The sequence below is a fragment of the Sphaerodactylus townsendi genome, linkage group LG13 (genome assembly GCF_021028975.2).
Source record: "Sphaerodactylus townsendi isolate TG3544 linkage group LG13, MPM_Stown_v2.3, whole genome shotgun sequence".
Classification (NCBI taxonomy): domain Eukaryota; kingdom Metazoa; phylum Chordata; class Lepidosauria; order Squamata; family Sphaerodactylidae; genus Sphaerodactylus; species Sphaerodactylus townsendi.
The window spans coordinates 33,920,366-33,938,182 of record NC_059437.1 but is presented as its reverse complement, the minus strand read 5'-3'; the positions used below and the strand labels follow the sequence as shown (position 1 = coordinate 33,938,182).

General features: G+C 42.6%; 1 protein-coding gene across 1 annotated transcript; it reads right to left on the bottom strand.

Annotated features, from left to right (window-relative positions):
* Window positions 1-1,853: 1,853 nt before the first annotated feature.
* On the bottom strand, window positions 1,854-13,845 carry LOC125442830 (solute carrier family 2, facilitated glucose transporter member 11-like). Its single transcript, XM_048514568.1, has 12 exons — window positions 13,769-13,845; window positions 10,226-10,324; window positions 9,169-9,329; window positions 7,930-8,054; window positions 6,844-6,973; window positions 5,238-5,386; window positions 4,684-4,871; window positions 3,675-3,785; window positions 3,380-3,481; window positions 3,061-3,136; window positions 2,400-2,527; window positions 1,854-2,116 (listed from the first exon to the last, which is right to left on the bottom strand). Exons 1-12 carry the CDS (start codon window positions 13,790-13,792, stop codon window positions 1,910-1,912), a joined length of 1,500 nt encoding a protein of 499 aa, XP_048370525.1. The 5' UTR covers window positions 13,793-13,845; the 3' UTR covers window positions 1,854-1,909.
* Window positions 13,846-17,817: the final 3,972 nt, after the last annotated feature.

The window sequence follows — 17,817 nt, the reverse complement described above, 5'->3', positions numbered from 1 at the left end:
GCCGCCAGGGGGAATCTGTGACCCTCCTCCCAAGTCTGATTTTCGCCGCAAATCCATCTGTGGCGTTTACTTAGCAAGTGGAGCGAGGCAGAGACAAAAAGACCCAACAGTAACGCTGCTCTAGTAGTTTGTCGACTCGGCCCGAGAGATCAGCCGCCCACGGCCACTCCCCTGGAAAGAGGGGCATTGCTGGTGAAGAGTGTCCGTGAGAGGCAGCACGTCTACAGTCTAAATCAGGGGTAGGGAACCTGCGGCTCTCCAGATGTTCAGGAACTACAATTCCCATCAGCCCCTACCAGCATGGCCAATTGGCCATGCTGACAGAGGCTGATGGGAATTGTAGTTCCTTAACATCTGGAGAGCCGCAGGTTCCCTACCCCTGGTCTAAATCCTCAGCTTCTTCGTTGCGGAGGGAGGGAGGGAGGGAGGGAGGGCGGAGGTTAACCTCATTTCCATTATGAGAATATGATCTTTGACGGAACTGCAGCTGGGAGTTAGCATCAGACATTTTTCTGAGACAAAATGTGTGTCAGATGCATTGAAAGGGTTGTTTTAAAAATTCCCAAATTAGCCTCAGACTGACTACTAGTAGAGATATTCTTCTACCTTGAAGTACCAGAGAGGAGAGAGAGTGGTCATTTGTGGTCATAGTAATCTCAGTGCCATCTAGCACAGGCTGTCTGAGGAAGGGAATTCACTGTGCAGTTCTTTCTTTTCTGCACTCTGGCCTAATGGAATTCAGGCTCAGGTAACACAAGCTGCACAACCATTATTGCAACGTTCACAATATTTACCATTCCAGAAGATGTCCCCTAAGGCTGGTTTCACCTTACTTTGAAAAACAGAACCAGCCTGGGATGGAAAAACATGGGAAACTGGCAGCCCACTGGTACAGCTAGCTCATTGTTGCCTTCTCCGGCTGACAGTTTCTTCTGCTGTGTGTCTGTGAGAATTATGAAGTAGCCTCTGGCTTCCAACATCTTAAACCACAATAAAAGGCTAGTCTTCAAGTTTTGACAAGACTCTGGGTTGTTTCGGTTACCACACAGCAACCCCCCTGAAAAGCCAGTTTGCAATTTAAAATAATGGCTGGCCATCTAATTGTACACATTCTTTAAAAAAGGAATGAGAGAAAGTGAAAATCATGTATAACTCTTATATCCGGTGAAATGGCTACTGGAGGATCACTGTACTGGACAGGAACAAGCCCCTTGACCCCAAGAAAACTGACAAATGACCGTTGTCCCTCCTCTCTGGTACATCAAGGTAGAAGGATACTAGTAGTCAGTCTGTTTGAGGCTAATTTGGGAATTTTTAAAACAACCCTTTCAATGCATCTGGCACACATTTTGTCTCAGGAAAATGTCTGCTGCTAACTCCCAGCTTTGTGCAATAATTGGTTCAGTTCAGATATTTATTATATTGAGAAGTGTCCTGAGATGAAATTTTTGAACTGTATTATATGGCACTGGAACTTGATAAGAGCTAGAACTACCCAGGCAGCTTCTATCTCATCTCAAAGACAAGGTATATGGCTTGCCACACAGGAAATTCGCCACCATAAATTTATGCTTCTGAATACATCATATACCATCTTACTTCAGGACACCCAAGACAGCATACATGGTTACCTCCCTGTCTCCATTTTGTCCTCATAACAACTCTAATTAGCCTGAGAGACTGACTGACCCAAGACCATGTAGTAAGATTCATGGTAGCAATTTGAATTTAGGTTTCCTAGATCTTAATCCAGCACTCAAACCCCTACACTAGGTCTCTGACATTTATAATAGAAGGAATGACAGAACAATACAAAATGTTTATTTCAATTGATGCCAGAGCTTCACTTTTAATAGCATTAAAGATGATTTCCACCCAACCCCCTGCTGATATTTGTGCAGTTGCATAGTCAAAGTCTGGTGCAAAAGACTGTTGCATTAGGAGAACTGTTCTCTGCAGGAAACACTTTTTTCTTGCTGTAATTTAACTTATCAAATGCCTGTGTAATTTCCACAATGGATTTCCCCTTTGTTTCCGGGAGGAACAGGTAGATGAATACTCCAGAAACAGCAAGAATTCCCATGAAAATCAGAAAGCAAAAGGGTCCAAGATATTCCTAAAAACAGAGAGAAAGAAAAAAATAACCCCTTTTAAAGCACCTTCAGAGCCAAAGGGTTTCTAACAATCATGGCCAGTGTATAGATCAGGGCAAGGCCTGGACCACACTGATTTTTTTAGGCACTGATCAGGAATTCAGGCAAACAATAACCTACTTTTAAGCACCAGGCAACAATATTATTACAGTAATGATTTTACACTGGCTTAACAACTGAGCGCCTAGTACTTTTCCATATACTTTGTGTAAATTCTCATTTGACCACCAGTTTTGAATCTCTTACCACAAAGATTGGGAAGGTCATTCCAAGCAGAAAAAGACCCATCCAGTTGATAAACCCCACGATCACAAAGGCTGATGGGCGGAAGGCCTGACTGAAGATTTCAACCATGACCGATATTGTGGCTCCGGCTGGAAGAATAAATCCAAAGCACACTGACTCCCCATTGCTCTTCCATACCCCATATTAGATGGGGCTGAGACATGCATCTAAAACAATTTGCTGTATCTGCCCCCAGTGAAGATTTTTGGGGTGGCTCACAGTCTGGCACTGCAATTTACCCATGGAGGAGACAGGGAAGACATGTGGAATGGCTGCAGTCTACGAGTCTTTTATACCCCTAATATATATACCCTTGCTATACTAACCACCAGCTGAGAACTATTCTCTCTTCCCCACAAACACAGGTCCAGAGCATGATGCTGATACCAGAAGTTGCAGTAGAGGCACAAAGACACATCCCCACTCAGAAGCAGTTAAAATATACATTTGGAAGTAGGCTGGCAATAGCAACTCATTCCTCCTTCTCCTGTTGACTAAGCAGCCAGGAACTTTCTGTATCAGAAAATAAATCTGTCTAGGGATCCATAGGCCTGGATTGCTGTTTACATTGCTAGGCTTTAAACCCCCTGGCCCACAATATGCTCTATGCAGAGGTACTTACAAGGTCCAATCCCATAGAAGAGAACGAACAAGAAGATGAGAATGACACTGAAGTTGTGCATCCAAATGAAGCGATGCTAGAGTGAGAAAGAAAACATTTAAAAATGTTTTCAGTGAACTTGCTGTTTGTTGCCAAGACAACTGAAGTTTGGGGTGAGGATGTCAAGTTCTTGAGGTTTAGATACAAAGAGATACATTGAAATGGTGTATCTGGATTGGGTCATCACAGCTCAGATGCATCCATCCTGTACCACTCTTAATGGTTCCCCAAATGTGCTACTTAAGACAGCCCCTTCAATGGTAGGTTCCATTCTACTTACTTGGAGTGAAAGAGTCAGTGTGAGTAGAGCAAGCACCAAAACCATCATTGCATAGCCTCCCCAGAGCAGCACTTTCCTGCCAAAACGCTCAATAAGGGAACTCTGGAAGACAAAATCAGGGCATTGGGGGATGGAGGCATTAATTGTCCACCTGGGAGAGCAGTAAGTCACCAGCCTATTTTCAGAAGTATAAGACAGGATATGAAGAACCTGCCAACATTCCCCATGACTTTGCAGACACAGAAACAGAAATAATCCATTCTCATTTAAACGTCTCTATGTTTTCCAAACTTACACACAATATGGATGAGATGCATTCACAAAGACCAACACCCAAAGATAAATATGGGATGAGGGCTTCTTCAAACTTGGCTGTGCGGAAGACTTCAAAAGAGTAGAAGTAGATCTGAAGAGGCAGAAGGAAAGAGGAGAAAGACTTGAGTTGTTTTACACAGTGAAGCTTGAATCCAACCGTTTTGATGCCCACATACTGTTCCACTTATGCAAATGATCTTTGCCTCCATTTTTTTCCTGCAAGCAGGATATGTTCTGCACATGGAGTAGCAAGGATTATGTGCATGCATTATGGATAGTTCCCTAATCAGAATTGTGGGTCAATTCTCACAGGTGGGAAGAGAAGAGGAAGAATAGAGTTAGTTTGGGAGAGCAAAGTGAATGGCAAATTTGAGTTTGCCCCTATATAATATGCAAAATGGCCATGAAATACAGTCTGATGCCCAATAATGCTATATATATATATATGTACCAGGAAGTACAAAGAATAAAATATGAACATGTTTAGTGTGAGATTGCTGAGTTTTTATGATCAGTAGGGGAAAAGTAGGGTGGAGTTCCTTTGAACGCAATCTACCTTGACTGACAATAAGAACAGTGGTCTACAAATTAAACAAAAAAAGTTACAGTGAAAAATGATATATCCCATTTTAAAAGGCTGAGATCCACTACTTTCTTTGGACACCAAAGGGACATCCTACTTCCTTGGGCTTTGTATTGTAGGCTAAATCTTTCCCAGGAGTCATTAAAACTCACAGTAGTTTCACCTTTGTTCTCCATACAGACAGAGGGAGGGCACTGTTGATATGTATTTGGGATGCCACTACAAGTAGAATTGATTTAAAGCAGTGGTAGATATTTTTAGATGACGATTTCAGATTCTTTTATGGAATGGGTTATTCAATTCCACAAAACCTGCTTGGATCTGCTGCAGGCTATGTAACTCTTGTCATTCCTGATTAACGTAGGAACCCAACAGCTGCTGGATCCATTGCGAATAAACACTCAACTGCATTGATGCCACAGAGCTGCAACGTGGTCATGACGGTGATCATCACATAGAGCTGCCAGCGCAAGGACTGGGTCTTCAGAACCTCAAGGACTCGCAGACTTTTGGAGCTTGCCATGGTTGCCTTCTCTTGTTTTATGTCTTCGATCTCAGCGTGATGGTCACCTTCGCCCCAGAGCTGCTTGATAGCTGTGGCACGGAAGGACCTACATGTCTGAATCCATCCATCTGCTCAGCCAACCTTTAACTGATTTATATGGAAGATGAGGCAGCGGCAGCTGCTTAATCAGTGAGGCTAATAGATAAGGGCACCTGTGACTACTTTGACACTCCCTGGTACCCAGGTGTGCAGGTTCTGAACAAAAAAATGATAGACCAGCACTGATTGTGACCAAGTGTTCCATCACCAGTCTTGCCCCCAAATGACAGAAATATGGACATCTCCTTTCCCAAATGTGAGGAATTTCATGATTTCCACCATGGCCTCAAAACTGTTTTTTTTTTCAATTGAGTGTTATGTTAATGAAATGAATTAAGAGGAGGGAGGTCTCCTACCTTTCTTGAAGGCTTCTTCATTGCCTTTCTGAATCAGAAGGTATGGTGGGGAATCAGGAAAGCAAGGGAGTATAATCAGTTGAATTACTGCTGTGAATCCAGTAAAAGCCAGCAGTAAAGGCCACAGAGATTCACTTCCCAACATTTCCCTGTGGAGACAGTAGACATAAATCAGTGTCCAGCCATGCTCAGGCATTTTTCTTCTGAGAGCCAGGATTTATTAAGAGCCAAATTTCACAGCTACTTGATGGTGTAGGTGCAGCAGATTGATAGTCAGGAACTGAACGTTATCCACTATTGACATGCTATGCAAAAAGAGCAATGCTCTTCTCCTGTTGGATCAGACCACTGGTCCTTCAGGTCTGAAATTCTGTTTCACATGTGGCCTACCAGTTGCTCTGAAGGGCCAAAAGGAAGCAGTGGCCAAGGCCTTTAATGCTGTTGCCTCCTAGCTGTGGTATTTAGAGATTAACTGCTTCTAAATGTGAAGGTTTCCTTTTGTCACCATAGCTTAATTGTTATTGATGGAACTTGGTCCATGAATCTACCTAATCCTATAAATGCATCTACTATGAGAAAAGACACGTGTGCCCAAGTTCACCTTCCTTCACAATTCTGCAAAGCACAAGAGTTCAGACTTGTATTGAGTCTGAAAACTCTAATCAAAACAGAAACAAAATAATTTAAACATTCTATTTCTCTCCCCTCTCGATAGAAAAATTAAAAAGAACATTAATTCATCATTCAAGTGTCAAATAGAAAATTTAATCCAGCATTTTTGTATGTCAAAATAGTACTGTTTCCGTTGCAACATCTGAGACTTCCAGTACAGATTTTTCCACCCCTCACCCCCAAAACAAACACATTTTATCTGAGGTGTAATGAAAGATCAGATTTTTTAAAAAATGCAAGATACTGTGGTACAGTGTGACTTCATTCTTATTCCATTTGTTATTGTTTAAGATTCTGTTCCATAAATTAATTCAGATGGGAAATAAAACAGTCATGATTGCTATCCATATTTTCAGACCAAAATTTGTTTTGAGCAGGCAATTCTTTTTTAGCTTTAGCTGATCTGGAAAAGTTAAAATACAAGCAGGGCTTTATCAAATCTGATGAAAACAGATCACCATACAAAATGTCATGCTGTGCAATCAGCAATGATAATGTGGCTTATAACTCTAATTTGAATTCTACACCTCAAATCAGAACTTTGCATAGATGAGTGGCCCAACCCAAGGTGAGCAGTTTCAAAATTGTTTTGAGCAGGCAATTCTTTTTTAGCTTTAGCTGATCTGGAAAAGTTAAAATACAAGCAGGGCTTTATCAAATCTGATGAAAACAGATCACCATACAAAATGTCATGCTGTGCAATCAGCAATGATAATGTGGCTTATAACTCCAATTTGAATTCTACACCTCAAATCAGAACTTTGCATAGATGAGTGGCCCAACCCAAGGTGAGCAGTTTCAAAATTTAAATGATCAAATAAATTAATTGCATTTAAATAATTTAATGTTTATGTAGTACCATTAGAGATGCTAAAGGCTTTCAAGAATTTTTTACAGATACATTTTTGCATAGTATTGAGGTAGCTGCACTTACCTGAGGCCAACAATTTGCCCTGAGACTTTTCCCAGGGTCAAAAAAACAGCCACTGTGGCATTTGTAAAACCACGCAGCTTCTTGGGTGAAATCTCTCCCACATATTGAGGGTGTATGTTGAAAGAAAATCCTTAAGTAAAGGGAGAAAGAAATGAAATCCCTGTAAATCATTATACCTATAACTGTTGGTTTGACTTTGCAGTCAGTCAGAACTGACTTTTTAGTGGCATTACATGTCTGAAAGGTAATTTGTGAATGGTTCAACACATAGGGTATGATATGACAGATCTTGAAATTTCCAGTACGGACATGTACTCAAATTGTTCACACTCACGATGGAGTGGCTGCTGTTAAATTTGTAGCAAGTGACTTCAGATTCTGGATTCAAGAGTCCTGCATCAATAACAACACCTGTTCATCAACCCCATCTTTGTTCCCTTCCCTGAATTTGCTCCCTGAATTTACCTCATAACTTTGTTGTGAACATAAAATGTAAGAGCGGAGTACTATGTGAGCCATCCGAAGCTCCCCTCTTACATTTTATGTTCACAACAAAGTTATGAGGTAAATTCAGCTGAGAGAGAGCAACTGGCCCAATTTATTTCATGGTTGGGAATGAACTTGAAGCCAGTCTCCCTGCACCCCCTGTCTCCCATTCTAACCACTGCATCACACTGGATGTCTGGAATTCCTGATCATGAAAACAAGCCCTTGGGAAGGACAGTCCATCCGCAGCAGATGGTCAGCAAACAGCTTGGGCAGGATTAGAACCAATCACTTCAGGTATGAAATGAGAGCAAGGATGCCACCCTGTAATGATAGCCTCTCCCACATTTCTATTGCATAACACATTGAAAAAAGCTTTCTCTTCAGCATAGTCAAACCTTTTGTTCTCTTGTCTGCAGTTCAGTCAGCCAGTCAGATAAATTCTACAAGTCATTATTTCTGTCGTATAGTATTACAGACTTAAACTGTAACACCCTAAGGAGCCAATCTGGTTGGAAACAAGAGTAAAAATCTACTAAAGTACATAGGTTTTTAATGACCCTGCACAGTTTTATGGCAGCCATGATGATTTCTGCATACCGATGCCTATTCCACAAAGGAGGCGTCCAAGGAATATCATTTCAAAGGATTTGGCCATCTTGCTAAAAGCCATGAACATTGCAGCAACCAACATAATCAAGTTGGTGAACATCTGGCACTTCTTTCTGCAACAAAGTCAGCAAGAAAAGGGTGGTTAGCAGCTATTCCTGGATGGGTTTTGAGCAACATCTTGACTGCTGCCATCTATAGCAGCATGTATCTTTTGTTGTGACATGATTAAGGGAGAAATCAGATGATGGCTCATCACACAATATAGGAGCTACTTGGTCAGCCAGCCGTCTGGATAATTCTACCAAACAGGGAGGAAAAATCTCAACATGCTTTGGCCTTGTATTACTTATTGCAAGACCTTGTACATGCCAATGCTTAATAAAAGACTCACATCAACCAGTGCTCAGGCTGCAGAAATGTTATAGGTTATTAACCAGTGATGTCAATGATCAGTCATTGTAATTTGCATATTTTCATATAGGCAATTTTATATTTCCTTGCTGCTTGCAGAAATCAGTCCTGACATAACATACAATACTGCCAGGTTTTGTGTAGCAGCTATTGCGATACATCGCAGGATGGTTACAAAGCAGACTTAATGATTTTATCTAGCCTTTTATTTACCGATTGTATTGCTCCCTATGCCTTTCCCCCCTTTTTATAGGCCTTTAAAGCTTTTGTTCCCTTTTAATACTTATGCTTTTATACTATTGTTTAATGCTTCCATACTTTTTTGTGTTTTCAATTTCTTATTACCAGTAGATTAATACACACACACACACAAGCTCGTCTATGACTGTAATAAAGATTGATTGATTAATTTAGGCAACTTGGTTTTTGATACTGGCTTTTTGTTGATGCCTTGCATTGAATTTTGATGTAGCTTGACTTTTTAATTTTTAAAAAATTGCTGTTTCCAATGGTAAATGTTCTGTATTCCCCATAAATCCTAACACAACCGGCGCCCAAACCCACCTTCAGGTCTCAACTTTACATCATGTGGGACAGAGACTTCCAGACACTATAGCCAGGTTCAGGGAGCTGCTATAGGGGAGTGTAAATATAAAGGGACACCTTTCCATAGGACAGAGATGCTATCAATTGACAGGCTGCTTTCAGTTATGCAAGCCAAGTTCTAGGACAGGATGGTGATTTCTGGTAAGACTGAGTTCCATTTCAGAAACAGCGTTGAGAAGATCAAATGTTCCAGGTACCTGAAATACTTACTTCCTATATTTTGTGGTGAGGTAACCACAGCAAACGCTTCCTAGAAGGCCTCCTAATCCATAGATGGACACAATGAAGGACCACATTAAGAGGATAGTCTCCTGAGAGAGGGGTGAGCCATGCCGCTCCATCCAGGTTTCATTGATAAAGGTTTTAATATACTGTAAGCAGAAATTATATGTTTTACAAAAAAACATGGATTGTTTTCATACTACTTTGCCAGTTTTAAGATGCCATTCAAGAAAAATGTGCAGCTCAGTATTTTGTTTCTTTAAATATCTTCACAGACTCTCTCATGAGTTTTTTTTCTAATTAAGAATATGGCAGAAGCTGCAGAAAACCAGAGACAACCTGTTTGTTTATTTAAACTATTTGTAACAGGCATCTCTCAACTCAAAGAACTATTGAGGCAATTTCCAGATTAATAACAAAAACACAGAGAATTGGACAACAAAAATGCCAAGCATACTATTAAACTAATAAGCCAGCCATAAAACATTTGCTCATCCATCATTAAATAAAGATGCAATCAAAGCATTTCTTGCAAATCAATTTTTTAAAAGCCAGAAGCTTCCAATAAAAACCAATGAAGGGCCAATTCAGTTTTAAATGAACAGACAGTGGAACTGAGGAATAATCAGAATGATCAAAGCCTTGAACTGTGCTTTGAAACTAATGGGGAATCTTTGTGATTCCTATAAATGTGTTCCTTACGATTTCACAATCTGCCTGTGCAGCAAGCTAGGAGGTCTCTTGTCCAGAAGTCCTCCAAGTCTGCTGACTGTTACAGTAGGTGTGCTATGCTATATTTTTTGACGTTTGAAAACGTAATATTCAAAAGGAGAAGGGTAGCCAGAAATTAGGACCATTGTTTCCTTAGAAAATCCTACAAGAAAGGGATTTCTCTTGCAAACATTTGCCAGACTTTTGTTTTGAGACATAAGATGGAAACCACTCATTTTTCCTTTCACAACAAAAAGCTGTCATAAAATGGAATCTCAAATACTGCTTCAAATAAGCACACAGCTAAGACCCAAATGGAAAACCATTGGCTTACCGAGGAGGGATAGTTGATTACTGAAATATGGAACCCGTAAGGGAAGCTTCCACCTATTCCTAGTACCAGGACCATCTGAAATAGGCCCCGGTACTGGATCTGCAGAGACAAAAAAGTTCAGAGTCTACCGTATGCCTGCTCATCATCGCATATGTTATTTTCTAACATTTCACAAAAAACACAGAAAAGTATTAAATTCTATACCCGCACTGACCAAAGAAATAAAATGTTAGGGTTTACAATATGCATTCTTGTCTTTTTAAAGGCTCAGTTAATGAATTCACAGAGAAAAGATTTAAGACAAGACAGATGATAACACCAGAGTCTTTTGATTCTGTGAAGGCAAAAGGCATCATCATGTCAACCATCATGCTAGGTGTCCTGGGTCTCATCACTCCCCCAAACAACACCTGGACTAGTTCTAAATGCTTTTGTTGCTGATTACACAATTGAAGATTCAAAACCCTTCCTAATAATTGGCTTGAGAAAACAGATTTCCCTGCCTGAACTATAGTTTGTGTCACCTTTTGCCATTTACTTGCAAGAACTAGTTTCAGTTCATGTCTACTGAACTGGTGATTTATTTATTTATTTATTTATTTATTTATTTATCATAATCATCAAACCTTTATTGGCATATCAGCAGACATAAATATAAAAAGAACTACAGCCAGATGGGAAAATATAGCCCAGCATTCCCATTCATTTAGGAGAACAGTTTAACAACATGATAGAGGAATTTAGCTACTGATTCTGTTATAGAACCAATGATATTGTTCAGTAGAAAAAGTATTTTCTGTTGGTCAGAAAGAGTCTCCCTTTTGTCCCACAGAAGGGACAATAACTTTGTCCTAATTGTATTCTGGAAAAGGCAACAAAGAAATATATGATCAACAGACTCTACAGATTTTAGATGGCATGCACATAGGCCACGTCTGCGCAGCACAGGGAGTGTGTTGCAGGTGGGATAAAGTAACCTGCTCTCCTGTTTTCCTGTTTGCATGCCTCCATGCAGGCAGCGACTGGAACCCCCGGACACAATGCAGGTTTGCTATTGCGCCTGACTTCCTTCACTGTGTAGCCACGTGGGCAGGCTGGCATGGACCCTCACAGCCATGCTGTTGTTCTTGCAACCCTGTGTGGCTGCGCAGCTGCTAGCAGGGACCTCTACAAACCAGGGAAGCATGCCTGACTAAAGAGCTTCCCTGCCAGCCATTCGCTTGTGAGCAGCTACAACGTGAGGTAAGAGCAGGATCTGTGCAAAGTCTCCCCCCCCCCATGTTTTTTTCCTGTCCCCAGCCTGCGTTTATTGGCCTGTGCGGAAGGGCCACAATCTTTGTTGATATGGAATTTTTAGATGTCTTCCCACTGTTATTGCCAAAGGTAGAACATTACACCTAGCAAGTGAAATTGATCTTCAAGAGTAGGCAAATGGTATAGGTACTTAGGTCTTCTGTTTATGGGAGTGAAATTCTCAGAGAGAGCGGGGAACAAAATCCAGCAGCTTCCCCAATTAGATTTTGATGCTCCTGATCACATAACCTCCTTTGTGAATCACCTTGAGCAGCAGGAGAGGACTGCAGGTCACCATGTGCCACAAAGAACTGTTCCAACAGAATAATTCCTCCAAGTGTCAAAAGTATCATTTAGGGCCCCATCCCTTCCTGCAGGTTCACTAAGACAGGGGTTGTTTTTAATTGAGACTGTGCAGCTGCAGAGGAATGTTTGCACAGTTCAAGTATTTGTTGATGTAAAAAGTGACTGATAAAAAACAAAATAAAATAAGCTATGCTACTGCAACCTCTATCTGTGGGTTCTGTGGGGCAGAACTTAGAATGAGTTTGCAACAACAATTTAAAAAAACAAAATGGTTTACTTTCTTAACATATAACATCAACATTTAACATCACACTTCAAGGTCCTGTTCAGGTTGCATTTTCAAGTCCTTATATTTACAGTCTACTGATACTGCCAAGTCCAATTCTTCTTTGCAAGTGGGTTGGCTCCTGAAGACTCCAAGGGTTTGATGAACAGGATTCAACATGATGAAAGTTTCCAGGAGAACTCTCACCCATTACAAACATAAAAAACCCTGAAACAATAAACTCCAACATTTACAACATAGCAAAAATAAACAACTACCTTCCCACTAGTTCCCAACAACATTGCAGTTACCTTAACAAGGGCCGTTTCCGCACGGCCCAAATATGACGCCTTAGGGACGGCAAAAATGCCGTCCCTAAGGCGCCGTTCGCACAGGCGGCGCTGCTGAAATGCAGCAGCGCCGACCTGGCTTCCCTCCACCTCCCCCAGAGTGGCGTCAGGCTGCCCCCAAAAACCTCCCTCCTGGAGGGAGGTTTTTTAAAAACAGCATGTTCCCGCCAGCGCGGTGCAAATGGCACCGCCGGGAACACGCTGTTTTCCCTGTCCCCCCCCCCCTCAACTCGTCATCCTGCATCCCTGAGACCCTCCCTCGCTGTCCTCTGACCCCTGGAGGTTGGAGGGCAGCGTGGGCGGGTCTTAGTAGTCCAGCAGGACGACGCAGTGAGTGTGGGGGGGACGGGGACCACTCTGCGGGGGCCTCTGCGGGGGCCGCTCGCATGCTCCCGTGGGAACGGCTCCACCCCTCCACCGGCAGGATTCCTGCTGGTGCAGGGGCGCCCTTTCCGCAGTGCAGAAAGGGCCAAGGTGTTAAGGGCTTATAGAAATCAAGGTCTGAGTCTGGTAGCCTTGTCTCCTCCAAACTACATGAGCTCTGCAGCCTTCTGCTGCTTTGAGTCTCCACCCCTTTCTGGCTCAACCCATTCTGAGCATGGGGGTTACACTACCTCCAATACAGCCCATTAGTTCAGTTGCTTACCTATTTCCTTATTACTATTCACTAGTGTTTCACAGATAAAGAAAAATATTCTAGATTATGGGGATCCTCTCATGACAAATCTGGTGAACCTGTTAATAAGGATGCTGTTGCACACACAAGGGAAATGCTTAAGGGTGTTATAATAAGACTGCAGGGACAGACAAACCACAAGGAAGCAGCCAGAACAACAGTAAATTCTATACTGAATTAAATAGAAGTTCTATAGCTCTTGGAAAGCTAGCAATATGTGCATAAAGCATAATTGGATGTATATGCAACCCAGCTCATGAAGTGAACGCTGACTCACAAAAGCTTGTGAAGAAATAAATACGGTTAGTCATATATTTATTTAGCAGGCTTCTTATTCTGCCCTTTGCCCAAAGATCTTAAGGTGGGTACATCATTTTTCTGTTCTCCCTTTTATCCTCACAACACCTCTACAAGGTAGGTTAGGCTGAGCGAGAGTGATGGGCCCACTAACCCAACTTCTGTTTAAATTTACCACTACATGCTAACATGGCTACACATCTGGAATGAAAATCCTGTGTTAAACAGTTTGATATCCATGGGCTTAGATGGGTGTATCTTTACAGAGGATTGCACTGCCCATTAGGCTCCTGGCTGAGACACAGGAGTTATCTCTCTCCCCCCACCCTGGAAGTGAGGAAGCCAGAGGGACTCACCAGGTCAGAGCGAAAGCTACCCATCTTTTGCAAGGGAGCCTGGGCAGCAACTGGGCGCTCTCTGCATGCAGCTGGCTTTGCCTCCACATTTCGGAAGCCGCTACATGGTGCCCCAGTTAATTTTTACTCCACAGGTTGTCCTTTAACTGCCTTCAGGCGAAGTCCAGAGAGGCTGATCAGTCGGGTCAGCCAGTGACGATCCATTACCCACAGTCAACGGTGCCACCGGTAAAGCTCTCAGCTGTCACTGGCCCGGGTCTTCCCCTGAGAGACTAAGAGAGAGCTGCGGGTTGGAAATAACAGGTCACATGTGTTGGTGTTGTTGCCTGGGCAACATATAAAAGGCAAAAGAAAGACCTCAGATTTAGAAATGAGACCAGGCCACACTGGTGTTTTGATGACCAAGGAAGAGGCAACTGCAGGTGAAACTTCAATCAAAGAGGAAAACTGTCACTCTCCTAATCTGAGGCTTTCCCAAGGTGACAGTCACAGTTTTAATGAACTCCATCCTTCAAGGAAGGTACTCTGACTCCTCCTCTCAAAAGAGCCTTGGGCCAAGCCAGAGGTACCACAAATTTACATAGTCATTGAAAAATTGGTTGCTCTTGCCTAAACCCCAGAGGGCTTAATGCTCATACTGTAGATATCTGTTGCTGCCTCTGTAGGTGGATGCCCTACTCCCAGTTTTGCCTTTTCATGCTCCTCTTATTCTCCTCTTGAGAGCCAGTCTGGTGTAGTGGTTAAGAGCAGTAGCTTCTAATCTGGCAAACCAGGTTTGATCCCCCACTTCTCCACATGAGTGGTGAACTCTTATCTGGTGAACTGGATTTGTTTCACCACTCCTACACATGAAGTCTGCTGGGTGACCTTGTGCTAGTCACAGTTCTCTAAGAACTCTCTCAACCCCACCTACAAGAAGCAGAAGAAGAGTTTGGATTTATACCCAACCTTTCACTCCTGTGTGGAGTCTCAAAGCAGCTTTCAAACTCCTTTCCCTTCCTCTCCCCCCAGCAGACACCTAGTGCGGTAAGTGGGGCTGAGAGAATTCTGAGAGAACTGTGACTAGACCAAGGTCACCCAGCAGCCTTTATGTGTAGGAACAGGGAAACAAATCCAATTCCCCAGATAAGAGTCTGCTGTTTATGTGGAGGAGTGGGAATCAAACCTGCTGCTCTTAACCACTATACTTTGCTGGATCTCACAAGGTGTCTGTTATGGAAAGAGAAAGGGAAGAAGTTTTTAAGTCACTTTGAGACTCCTTACACAAGAGAAAAATGGGGTATAAATCCAAACTCCTCTTCTCTTGTGGCAAAAATGACCTGGCACCAAACTGATCAAGGTTAATTTTTTATCAACGCACTCAGTTCTTTTCAGCATTTGAAAGAAGATTGGATTAATTGTATATCAGCTAGCTGCATCTAGTCCAATCCAATAGGTGGGTGAGGTTTCTTGGCATGAAAATGTTTACTAATGTGTAAGTGGTCACTGAATTGTGGAGGAATGGACTTTAGGCATAAGTCTAAGCAGTGACTAAACCTGCTGTCATTTCCATTGCATGACCCTCGGGTTCTGGTAATTCAAACAAGACGGTATTGTCTCCTTCGTGGGAGTGTCTCATTCAAGAAGTCTCATGTAATTCATTGACCAGCCTAAAAAGTAGGGGCAGTTTCTGTCGTAATAGTTGGGCTATAATGGTTAAAGTTCTTTGCACAAAAATTCCCCTTTTGAACAAAGCACTGGGTCCTTGATTCATATTCAACTGGACAGCATTGATACCAGGAACAACTCTTTCAGTGCTGAGGACACACAAAGGTGTTTCTCGTGGCTACAATTTAGCTTGGCTAATCCTCATAATTACCAGTTCCAGCTCTGAACGCACCATCATGGATGTTAGAACTGGCATAAAACTGTCTAGGCAATGTCCTGGCTGACATGCAGGGAATCCAAATACCATTTTGAGCATCTGTGCTGTGGGTACTCTACTTTGAAAGCAAGTGGATTTGAGGTTGGGCTCAGCTGAGCCTACTCCAGCACTCTAGTTGCCATTCCACATTGACAGATGTTACAAACTGGTGTAGAAAAAAAATACTTCACGAAAACCTCTTCTCCAAACAGCAGTAAGTTTTTCCTCCCAAGTGACAACTTTGTATTCTTCTGTGATTTTGACAATTGGTTTTCCTTTTGTCTCTGGAAAGGACAGGTAAAATAACATTCCTGAGTCCTCAAGCACAATGGCTCAGGTCAGGAAAGACAGCAAACTGCCCTTAGAAACTGACATGAATAAGTGAACAATTAAAAAGCTAGTGCCAGTCATGTTTGCTACTTCATGACTGAATCACTGGGCAAGTTTTTACAAGGGTACATGCATGTGATTGCTTAGATGAAGTGTAGTCCAAGCAGAAGATTGCACTGGCTACCAATCAGTTTCTGAGCCCAATGCAATGTGTTGGTTTTGACCTTGAAAGCCCTACATGGCTTGGGACTGGGATATCTGAAGGACTCCCTTCTCCCATATTTTCCTGCCCTGGAATGAAGATGGCAGAGAGAGGCCCTCCGAAGCTCATTTGATGGGTACATGAACCAGAGCATTTTCAGTGGCAGCCCCAAGATTATGGAACGACCTCCCCTGGGAAGTATGCCTGGCCCCCTCCCTTTCAATCTTTAGGAGGCACCTGTCAGTTTTATTTAGGACTTCCTTTAATTAATGCAGCCCTAAATTGGTTTCATGTTTTTAATGTAACCTATTCCACGTTTTAAGCAGAGGTGGGATCCAGCAGGTTCTCACAGGTTCCCAAGAGTAGGTTACTAATTATTTATGTGTGCCGAGAGGGGGTTATGTGTGCCGAGAGGGGGTAATTGGTGATTTTGCCACATGATTTTTGCCTTAGTTACGCCCCTCCCCTCAGCAGTAGTGCGCAGAGCTTGTAGCAGTCTAGCAGGAGGTGCACCGGCGTGCATGGCAGCCTGCGCCTGCGTGCATTCGTTTCCCGCCCAAGGACCGGCGCAGCGGCTGCGTCCTTGCCACAGCCCCGCTTAGGAATGCCCCGCCCCCAGAATGTCCAGCCACACCCCCGTCGTGCCCTGCCCAGCCCCGTTGGCGCTACGCCACAGTTTAAATTCCACCACCATGGGAACCTGTTACTAAAATTTTTGGATCCCACCACTGGTTTTAAGCTGCTTTGTGCTTTGTAAAGAAAGGCAGCAAACACATATTTTAAATAAATATATAGATAAATTAGTCATCTCCTTTTTCAAATTTAGTCTGCACTTCATTAGACTGCATCCTACTCCATCTGCAAAAGTGAGTATCCAGCATCTTTTAACTGCAGTGCATGATGCTTTGCCCAACTAGGCCTCTGTAAGACCATTAAAGAGCTGTGTTGTACAGCAGGTTGGTTGTGGGGCAGTTCCCATCAGATGTCAGACTAAATGTCTTCACCTAAATAGGAAATTGAGATTTCAATGTTAGATATGCTAGTCCAGAATCTGCTTGGGGTATGATGTTGTATCAGGAATTGGTCCATCTTTATGTACCACAAAGGATCCAGGAACCCTTTCCCTAATTCTTGTTGCATCAGTGACTGACATTTGCAAACACAGAATCAGCTGGCATGACCTGTGAACTTTCTCTAGTCTAGGTAGACAGAAGAATGTACCCCACACTCCCAGAAACCCAAAGTGATAAAAAATATTCAGGTTTTTAAAATCCCATGAAAATGAAATTAAAATCTATTTGGAACAGCTTACTAGAATCTGCTGCACACTCAGGGAGACTCAGGAAATCTCATCTACTCCAGCCTGGCATCTGTTGGTGATTGGATTGGGGATGCCATTGGCACTGAGCAGGTCTCTGGACAGCCTGCTGCCTGTGCTACCTTCTGACAGGCTGGAAGTATGGGTGCAATCTGTGCCCTGAGGAGTCAGATGCAGCAGACGCTAAGATCTTGTTCAGAAACACTAACGTATTGTGTATGGAAACTACAGTTCTCATGTTGCCATGAAAATCCAGTTTCACCATATGTGCATAGAAATATTCAAAGCCATTATAC

Bases quoted from the DNA above. Each gene is read 5' to 3' on its own strand.
- LOC125442830 (XM_048514568.1), bottom strand. From the start codon at position 13,792: ATGGGTAGCTTTCGCTCTGACCTG. The intron at 10,325-13,768 runs GTGAGTCCCTCT...TTGTCTCTGCAG, and splicing joins GTAGCTTTCGCTCTGACCTG to ATCCAGTACCGGGGCCTATT. The intron at 2,117-2,399 runs GTAAGAGATTCA...CTCTGTTTTTAG, and splicing joins TGACCTTCCCAATCTTTGTG to GAATATCTTGGACCCTTTTG.